The 10,383-nt window shown below is 49.4% G+C and overlaps 1 protein-coding gene across 1 annotated transcript; it reads left to right on the plus strand.

The window, feature by feature from the left end:
- Positions 1 to 2,037: 2,037 nt before the first annotated feature.
- On the plus strand, positions 2,038 to 8,270 carry PRF1 (perforin 1). The gene is made up of 3 exons (XM_081165899.1): positions 2,038 to 3,011; positions 5,349 to 5,912; positions 6,981 to 8,270. Exons 2-3 carry the CDS (start codon positions 5,371 to 5,373, stop codon positions 8,098 to 8,100), a joined length of 1,662 nt encoding a protein of 553 aa, XP_081022025.1. The 5' UTR covers positions 2,038 to 3,011; positions 5,349 to 5,370; the 3' UTR covers positions 8,101 to 8,270.
- The last annotated feature ends 2,113 nt before the right edge of the window (positions 8,271 to 10,383 follow it).

Here is a 10,383-nt window from a genome sequence, read left to right on the forward strand (position 1 = left end):
GTGGGGGGGCAACTTTTTCATGTATGTCGGGGGCATGTTAACTTGTCTGAAGTTAGTGGCTCTGGCTGGTGGAACACGTCATGCAGCCTCTTGCTCACAGGCGATCGTGGCGTTAATAAGAATAATAATTTTATTATTTATATGCCTCCCATCTGACTGGCTTCCCCCAGCCACTCCAGGCAGCTTCCAACAGAATATTAAAACACACAAAAAATCCCTCAAACATATTAAGGCCTGACCCTGTAGTCAAAGACCGTGTGTCTCCTGGGCTTCACCTCCCTGGTGTGTGTCATCCTTGAACAGCTGTGCATGGCTGGTGGTCCAGGGTTCCTGCAGTCAAGTCGTGAAATGGCTTGCTAACATCTTTTCTGTGGCGGGAGGTGTCAAAAGCGATGGTCTTCCCATGGCAGGGCCGGTGGTTGGGGCCTCTCACTCGTGATGTTTGGCCAGCCCAGACCAAGGTGAGATTAGGGTGTTTCGTTTTCACTAGAGGCCCTGTGCCTTTTCAGCTGCACAGCAGACAGAAATTTAGCAGGCAAAGCTGCCGGGTCTTTGAGTCAGACCACAGGATCCTGCCTTAGGCCGAGGCAGACCATTGGTGCATCTATCTCAGTACTGTCTACACTAACTGGCAGCAGATTTTGGGGATTTTGGACAAATATGTTTCTCCTAGCGCATCCTGGAGCTGCCAGGGATTGAACCCGGAGCCTTCTGCATGCCAAGCACATGCTCTGCCAGTCTGACCAGTCTCTGCTTCAACAGGCAGCAGCTCCCCACTGAATGTGGGACAGAACTCCATGCAAAATATGTGCCTTAAAACTCTCTGCTTCCCCCAGCAATACTTCTCTGCGGTAGGAGCAGCTCCATCTATTGAATGTTCACTTAGTCTTAAAGGTAAAGGTAAAGGGATCCCTGACCATTAGGTCCGGTCGTGACCGACTCTGGGGTTGCGGCGCTCATCTCGCTTTACTGGCCAAGGGAGCCGGCGTACAGCTTCCGGGTCATGTGGCCAGCAGGACTAAGCCGCTTCTGGTGAACCAGAGCAGTGCACGGAAACGCCATTTACCTTCCCGCCTGAGCGGTACCTATTTATCTACTTGCACTTTGATGGGCTTTCGAACTGCTAGGTGGGCAGGAGCAGGGACCGAGCAACGGGAGCTCGCCCCGTCACGGGGATTCGAACCATCGACCTTCTGATCGGCAAGTCCTAGGCTCTCTGGTTTAACACACAGTGCCACCCGCATCCCTTCACTTAGTCTTAGCAGATATTAAAGGTGTGCAGCCTTTGCCTGTAGAAAGGCAGATTAGAAAGGTTCCAGGGCCCTGACCTCCGTTCCAAACCCTCAACTCTTTGGGCCAGAGGTGGCCAATGTAGCCCCCTCCAGATGCTATGGACTACAACTCCCATCACCCCAGATCATTGGCCATGCTCATTGGGGCCAGTGGGACATTGGGGGACGCTGGCTGCCCCTGCTCTGCACCCAGGAGGATGCGACAGGGTGCAGCCCTCCAGCTGCCATTGGATACCTTCAGTCCCCACCCGCGTAGCCCAGGGTGAAGGATGATGGGAGTTGTAGTCCAACAACACCAGGACATTTCTCTCTCCTGCAGAATGACCTGGCAAGGTTGTCTTTAACCTCAGCAGAGCTCAGTCCTTGCAGACAGAAGCTCCAAGATTCAACCTTGGGCATCCCCAAAGAGCTTCCCTGTTGACAATACTAAGCAAAGTGGACCAGTAAGAGGCAGCTTCCCTGTTGAGCTTAATCCCCAGCAACTCCAGCTAAGAGGATAATATAAAAATCTGGTGTTTTCTGCTGCAGTCTGATCAAGTATAATGTTCTCCATTGGCTAGGAAACATTTGCATCCCAAGAGCCACATTCCCTTCTGGGCAACCTCCTGAGGGCCATGTCCCAGTACTGGGTGGGGTCTGGGATAAAAGTGAGCAACAAACATACCCCTCTCACTTTCTGTCATAGTTAGTTTATGTATACAGCCACACAGGGCTGGGGTGGTGGCGGCTGCGGCCTGGAGAGAGGGGTGGTAGCCTAAAAAGAGATCTAGAGGCCAGAACAAGAGGCTTGGGTGGCCCCAATTGAGATTTAGGTTGCCCCCTTCAGTATGCCTCTTGAGCAAAACAACAACAACTATTATTATTATTATTATTATTATTATTATTATTATTATTATTATTCCCCACATATCTAGCTGGGTTGTCTCAGCCCCTCTGGGCTGCTCCCAATACATATAAATACATAACATCAAACATTAAAAACCTGATCCTGGGAACTTTTGCATGCAAAGCAGAAACTGTTGACTGTGGGCTACATCACTTCTCTCCTTCCCTCCTTCTGTCCTATGGTCAGGGAAATACACCCAGAAATGTTCAATTCAGCCTTGAAAATAGCTGTTTGCCTGTGGTGACTAGAAAGAGCCTCAAGGTGAGCAGGGACAGTCATTTTTGCAAGGCATTTTGTTCCCTCACACATTTTCTGTGGCTAGTGTTTATCAGAACAGGTCTCGAGAGACCAAAGTTTAAAATCCCCACTTGGGCATGAGGTGAGTTTGAGCCATTCACGTTCTCTCTCAGCCTAGCCTATTTCACAGGGCTGCTGTTGGGGAGGGCGAGGTGGTGCAGACACCCAGAGCTGCTTAAAATGAGGATGAGACAAAAGCAATGCAACAAATAAGAATAAATAAATTAGCAGAGGTGTAAATGTTGATGTCCTTCTCCCCCAACTTGCAATGTTCCTTTAGCAACCAACCCACCTCCTAACCCACACACAACGGCTTGTGATGAGTGTTGACCTCAGAATCCCACCTGCTCTCCTTTTCTCAGCCGCCTCGTGATCAATGACTCTTGTCACATCTGAGGTTAGGTTTCTTTTCCCCCTTTCTGAACTGTGACATCCTGTCTCTGGAAGACAGATACATGCGCACGCAGACACCAGCCCCAGTCGAGCAACACACAGACCCACCAGCCGACACGCTGACTTTCCTTCTCCTTCTGAAGGTAGGTATTTGGGGTGGATATTAGAAGAAAGGAAGTTGGATCAGTAGCCTCCATTATTTGTTGACTTTCTTTGCTTGACCTGGGAGTGCAGACCCCCCAGGTGTCCCTATTTTCCAGGGACACCCCTGATTTAGAGAAACCGTCCTGGTTTCTGATTTGATCCTAGAATGTCCCGCTTTTCCTTAGGATGTCCCTATTTTCATTGGAGATCTGTTGGATGGTATGGTGGGATGTCCCTATTCTCACTGGAATTTTTTTTGAAGGGTTTGGAGTTACCCGACCCCCAAGCAATCATGAAGGCAATCCTGTATAGGGAAGTTTTTAAAAATGTTTTATTATGTTTTTACCTATGTTGGAAGCTGCCCAGAGTGGCTGGGGAAACCCAGTAAGATGTGTGGGGTATAACTAGTAGAATTGTCATTATGGAATGGGACGTCCCTATTTTCATTGGAGAAATGTTGGAGGGTGTGGGGTGCGCCCAAGAAAAGCCTCTCACGTCCCCTTCATTGCCCCACTGCAACACAACAGCCCTAGTTTCCGGTAGTTGCTGCCGCCCCCCCCCCTTTACTCCTGCAATCCCAAATTGGAGGGAACCTGGGATGCCCTCAAGCAATGGCTTCTTCAACGTGCCCCTTTGTGGTTTACTCAGAGTGTAAAGGCAGCCTGCATTCTCTCCGAGCCTCTCCTAAACCTCATATGAGTGTGCTGCCCACTTACAGCTCCAATCCTAAACTCCAAGTAGCTTGTAGCATCTAGACACAAGAAGATTCTCAGTCCCAGAGTCTGGCAAACGTACACATTTCAGCAATCAAATTCAAGAAACTTTTCTTGCCAAAGTTGGAAGCCACTTCCAGTCCTTGCTGAGCTGTGGCAATATTCTGGTCTGTGTTCCATTGAGAATCAAGATATAGCGGAGGCTGTCGCAGTTTTAAGAAATATAATTTATTCACCTATTTACACCTTCAGTCCTCGTGGAGAGAGTCCAGATCTTACAGCATGGTCATCTCAAGAGGGGCTTGTTCCCCACAGCAGTGTAGTGCAGGAGTCCAATGCATCTCCGGTCAAATTTGCTCTGGCCTTTGTTCCCAGCTATTCCAAGCCTCCTGCCAAAGGCCCAAAAACGTTCTTGTGACATCACACCCACACCTTTCGTTCCTCTCAATGGCTGCTCTTCCTGCCTTTTGTCAAGTTAACGACTGGGACGGCTCCTCTGACAGGGGTCTCCTATCACAGAAAAACTGGCCTGGTCTGGATTGCGGCACTTTTTGCCAAATCCAGCAAAGTGTGGTTCCAAGCATTTATTGCAACTAAGAACTTTGAGGACTCTGCCCACCCCCACCCCCCAAAAACACTTTAGCCGAGAGGTTTTGCATCCTAAGGAAAAGAGGGTTGTGAAGTTGCTGAGCTGCACAAAAGGGGTATTGCCCCAATTACTCTACAGTGGTATATATATATACAGGGCTTTTTTTTCAGTGGGAACCCATTGGAACTCAGTTCCGGCATCTCTCAGGTGGGCGCCATTGCCATTCTAAGAGAACAAGGAAGGAGTTTATGGTGAGTTGTGGCACCTCTTTTTCCAGAAAAATAGCCAGGACTGATGGGATGTGGAGTCCAACAACACCTCAAGGGCCACAGGTTGATCACCTATTGTTTAGTTATTTTATTACATTTGTATGGTTCTCCCTCTCCCCAGGTCATCCTCTCAACAACCCTGTGAGGTAGGGTAGGCAGAGAGATTAAGACCTCCCCAAGGGCGAGCTTCGTGGCTGAGTGGGGATTCAAACTCGGGTTTTTTGCTCCTTGTCCAGCGCTCAAACCACAACACCACACTGGCTCCAACTTCACACAAACCACTTCTCATATACACCCTCGTGAAGCACAATAAGGACACGTGCGAGGAAGTTTAATACAGATGTAGATGGAATGCAGAAACAGGGTGAAAGTTTCTGCACTTGAAAGTTGGAAAATGAAGCTGTTTAATAGGCACTGACAAGACCATAGATTTTGCCTGATAGGCAGTAGCGAGGAGTTCCAAAGGGCAACGCTGCCACACGAAGTGTCTGATTCTGAGAGCACACAGAGCAGATCTCCTGATGAGACGGTATCTGCAGAGTGCAGTGACTGGTTGGGTATATTATGGGTGAAATCAGGTATACCGGTCCCCCATTGTATAGGGTTTTGTACACTAAATCCCTGAACTTAGCCTGGTAGTGAGTTTGCAGCCAGTGCTTCAAAGCCCTTCCTCAGAATCACTCCTTCCCACATTGCAATGGACTAACTTCAAGCATGCACCGCATCCCAGGATGATCCGAGTTATCAGTTCCTTTCTCGTTGCAGGGTGTCTTCCCAGAGGGCGGCCATGCTGAAAGCGAGCCCTGCATCCTCTGTGCCCCTCCTCTTCCTCCTCTTCCTCAGCGTCTCCCCGCAATGCCACAAGGCCACGGAGGATGAATGCCTGGAACACAAGGACTTCGTCCCTGGGCACAGCTTGGCCGGCGAGGGCATCGACATCACCACTCTGGAGAAGAAAGGGGCAAAGGTCCTGGATATGAACCAGTGGCAGAGGCCGGACGGGAGCTGCACCTTGTGCCAGAACCCCCTGCTGGAGGGGAAGCCGCTCCAGAGGCTCCCGGTGGCTGCCATCGACTGGGAAGCCAAAACCTTGTGCCAAAGGAGCGTGCATTCCTCCGTGCAGGAGTCTGGCATCTCTCTGGTCCTGGCAGAAGGATCCGACGTGAAGAACGACTGGAAGGCAGGGCTGGAGGTGGAGGTGAAGCCCCAGGCCGTGGCGCAGGTGGCTCTGGCAGGATCCCACTCCAAGATGGCCGAATTCAGCCGGGAGAAGAGCTCTCAGGACAAGTACAGTTTTGCGAGCCATGAGGTCTCCTGCTCCCACTACAGGTGACGAAGGCAGGGAATGGGGGAAGGCAGGGTAGAGGAATGGCTTGGGGACAGACAGGGAGAAAGGCCGAAGGGCCGTAGCTGGCTTTTCGTGGTGATTTGTTAAGGGCGCCGGGAAATGTAGATCTGGGAGGCAGCGCCAGCCCGAGACGTTTCAGCACCCGAGGCAAACCACAAAACGGCACCCCTCCATTTGGGGTGAGTGAAGATCTACATTGGGAACAAGGGAGGGAATCAAATCATTTACCCAATGGCGGAAGTGGACAGTGCTGCCTTTCTAGAAAAAGAGGTGTCGGAGCTCACCCTCGCTCTCTTAGAATGGAAACGGCACCCACCTAAAAGGTGCCAGAGATGAGCTCCAGTGAGCTCAGGCTGAAAATAAGTCCTAGAAGTGGGAATCAAAGGTCTTTGGGGAAAGGGGCCTGCTCTGAATCAAGCCGGATGGGTGCAGAGCCAGGGGCGTAGCCAGGATATTTGTTAGGGGGTGAACCTCAGTTTGCTATGTATTTTTATTGATGGGGGGGCAGCTGCCCCTCCCTGCCCCCCCTTGGCTATGCCCATGTGCAGAGCCCAGGAGATCTCAAAGGGCAGCGCCCACCATTTCCTCCCTGGGGTGGGAAGAGACCAGCAGCGCCTCCTGTTCACCAAGAGACCCCTGTAGAAGTAGCATCTGGAGGAGGCAGCAGATCCAGCCTCCAAGGAGTGCTTCGCAACCATTGCCGCCGCAACCATAAGTGATGCATTCCTTGGAAGCTGGATCTGCTGGCCCTGTGGATCCTGCTGCCTAAGGCGGTCTCCTCACCTTGCCTTATGTGTGGGAGGGGTCAACTGCAGAGCCTGGAAGCAGGCCAATCAAATTAAGAAGCCACATTTCAGCAACTGCTACCCCACACTCCTATTTGTCCAATTTGTGAGCGGGGAGAGGGGGGAATGGTTTTGTTCCACAAGAATTCCAGATCAACCTAACTTGCCCCACCCCAATTTTGCCAGCCTGCAATCCATCAGTGCCCACCGGAAAACAGTGACTGCCTGGGAGCTCCCTGAATAACCTTCTCCTTTCCCCTGCAGCTTCCGCCTTGGGCATCACTTGCCGCAGAGCAGCCATTTCAAATACGCCGTGAAGACCCTTCCCAAAAAGTACCGGCCTGACTCCCAGCTGGAATACCGCCAGCTGATCCAAACCTACGGGACCCATTTCATACAACAGATTCACTTGGGGGGCCGCGTGAGGGACGTGACGGCTGTGCGGGTGTGCGAGGCAACGCTGGACGGGGCGACCACGGACGAGGTCAAGGATTGCCTCAGCCTGGAGGCCGCCGCCAGCCTCGGCAAAGTCAAGATGGAAACCGCCTTCCAGAAGTGTGAGGAGCTGAAGAAGAAGAGGAATTTCAAGGGCTCTTTCCACCAGACGTACAGCGAGCGGCAGACGGAGATTGTGGGCGGGAACAGCCAGGCGGACGTGCTCTTCTGTGACGGGCAGAGCACAGAGCCCTTCAAGGACTGGTTGGAAAGCCTCAAATCCATCCCCGGCTTGATCTCCTACTCCCTGATGCCCATCCACACCTTGGTGACCAAGGGAGACCCCAAGAGAGAGGGTTTGCGGCAGGCGGTGAGCGAGTACGTGAGAGAACGGGCGCTGTGGAGGAACTGCTCCCAGCCCTGCCCACCAGGGACACGGCGGAGCGCCCGGGACGCCTGCTCGTGTGTCTGCACCAGTGACGGCACCACCAATGCTATGTGCTGCTCGCGGGCGCGAGGCCTGGGCAAGCTGAAGGTGACAATTGTGCGCGCCAGGAACTTGTGGGGAGACAACTGGTCACGGACTGACGCCTTCGTCAAGGTCTTCTACAACGGCAGGGAGATGCGCACTCCCACCATATGGAACAACGACAACCCAGAATGGAAGGTCCACTTGGATGTGGGGAACATCCAAGTCTTGGGGGAGACCAGCAAGTTGCGGGTACAGGTCTGGGACGAAGACAACAGATGGGATGACGACCTGCTGGGGTCGTGCGACGAACCCCTGCAAGCCGGGAAGCCGCAAAATAAAATATGTTACCTTAATCATGGGAGCCTGGAATTCCAATACCTCTTGGAGTGCGGTCCCTTTCTAGGAGGTCCCTACTGCTTGGATTACGTCCCTCAGAAGCCGAACTATGTAGGTGACTTGTTGCAATGGAATAGCTAAGTGGACCCCGTCAAGCAAAGGGCTCCTTGAGACGGGGGGCCCAATGGATTTCTCCCTCAAGCTTAGAGGACCCCGGTTTTTTAATGTTCAATGTTTTATTATGTTTTTGTATATGCTGGAAGCAACCCAGTCAGATGGACAGGGTACAAATAATAAATTTATTATTATTAGTTGTTTCTGCATGTGCTACTTATCTCTAAAACACAATCTGTCTTTCTTCTCACTTGCTAACATTCACATCACCAAATTCCAGGTTTAGAGTTGTATCCATAGCTAGTTCTGCTCAGAGAAGACCCACTGAAATGAACAAGCCCAAGAGTGTCATGTTAACTTAAATGGGCCTACTCATGAGTTAAGATAATTACAAGAATACCTCACAAGGTCAGCCAATTCAGAGCCAATTTTCGGAGAGGGTGTCACGTATACCCCTGAAATGTGAGATATTCCTTTTTTTAAAAAAAGATATTTATTAAAGTTTTTAAAATATAACAATAAAAATGAAAAATAATAAAAAACAAAATACAACATAAAAACAATTAAAAAACAATTTTCCATAACATATCTTCCTTACGCTTATTTCCCCAGACCTCCTCATACCTCCCTTCTTTGTATTCCACTTCAATTTGTTAGTTCAGCAAATCCTTACCATTAATCTTTAACCCATTTGTAAACTTTTTTTCTTTCGTATCTGCATTACAGCTGGAAACCCCTTAGTTTCTTTCCAACATTCTTCTAACATTCATCAATTTTACAATATTTCTGTAAATAGTCTTTAAATTTCTTCCAGTCTTCTTTCACCAACTCTTCTCCCTGGTCTCGGATTCTGCCAGTCATTTCTGCCAATTCCATGTGAAATGTTGAGATATTCCTAATGATGGATGCTTCTGGCCATTTGCCAGTCCCCAGCACCCCCCGCAAACAGATGAGACATATAGATACTGTATAGAATAGGAAATGCAAAGATTGAAAAGGTTGGTATGGGTTTCTTTGGGGTGGGAGGGAGGCTTGCACCTTCTCACTATTGCATGTGTATGAATTAATGGAACAGGACTAAAGGTGAGGGGAATACAGCCTATAAAGTGTCATTAGGCCTTAATGTACTCAAACGCTGCCTTACGAAATACGTGTTTGGATGGGTGGCAGATTAAGTGGCATCATCTTAGTGCCACTTCTCTAGCAAGACACTTTTCTTTTGGCAAGTGAGTCGTTAGTGAATGGCACTGCATTAAAGCCCTTTGGAAAGAGGCCAGATCTTCAATTAACACATTTCACACAACCCTAACGATCAGTTAAAAACTAGAGAGTTATCACCAGTCAGTCCTATCTGGAGTTAGAACCAGCAATGATTGGCAAGCGCAGAATATGTTCTGCAAAATGAAGGCGATTTGAACTGCTTCGGGGCAGGGATAAGTCTCTGGGCTAGTTTACAGTGGTACCTTGGGTTACATACACTTCAGGTTACAGACTCTGCTAACCGAGAAATAGTGTTTCAGGTTAAGAACTTTGCTTCAGGATAAGAACAGAAATCGTGCTCTGGCGGCGCGGCGGCAGCAGGAGGCCCCATTAGCTAAAGTGGTGCTTCAGGTTAAGAACAGTTTCAGGTTAAGAACAGACCTCCGGAACGAATTAAGTACTTAACCTGAGGTACCACTGTATATGCTTGGCAGAACAGCAAACCTCTCTCTCTATCTCTCTCACACACAATATTTTATGTTATAAAAGTGATTAGACTGACAAGAAAGCACATTACATCTCAACTGGAAAAGCATGTTGCATCTTCTTTGAAATCGCTGTACCAAATATTCAGCCACAAATGTCAGAAAGACCACATCAGAATTTAGCCCCCCCACACCACAGTTTTTCAGTAAGAGGCTGAGGCAGGAAGTGGCAAGAGAGGCAGAAAGCAATATACGTCAGAGGTTACCACGGAAGAAACAAGTAGAAAGAAACCTTAAAGTAATTGGGAGGGCAGTGGGGTAGGGGGTGGGGGGAGGAAGAAGCTGATGGGAGACTAAAGCTTCTCTCCTTCTCAGACCAGATTTTCTCTCTATGCTTTTGCTACAAGACCTTGGACGCAGGGGACGCTACACAGACAATTTGTTCTGCTTATTGCCTTTTTAAAATATGTGATCATTTAGAACTTTCAGGTCTCTGTGTGTGTAAATGCTGAAGTTCTCAGGATGCTTATGTCCAATGCTACACTTTACAGAGAATGACTGAACTCAAAGTTCTTTTAGTGCACCAAATAAAAGACAATTTCTTTGTAAGCCTATACACACACAC

Source organism: Podarcis bocagei, assembly GCF_964188305.1.
Source record: "Podarcis bocagei genome assembly, chromosome: 13".
NCBI lineage: Eukaryota > Metazoa > Chordata > Lepidosauria > Squamata > Lacertidae > Podarcis > Podarcis bocagei.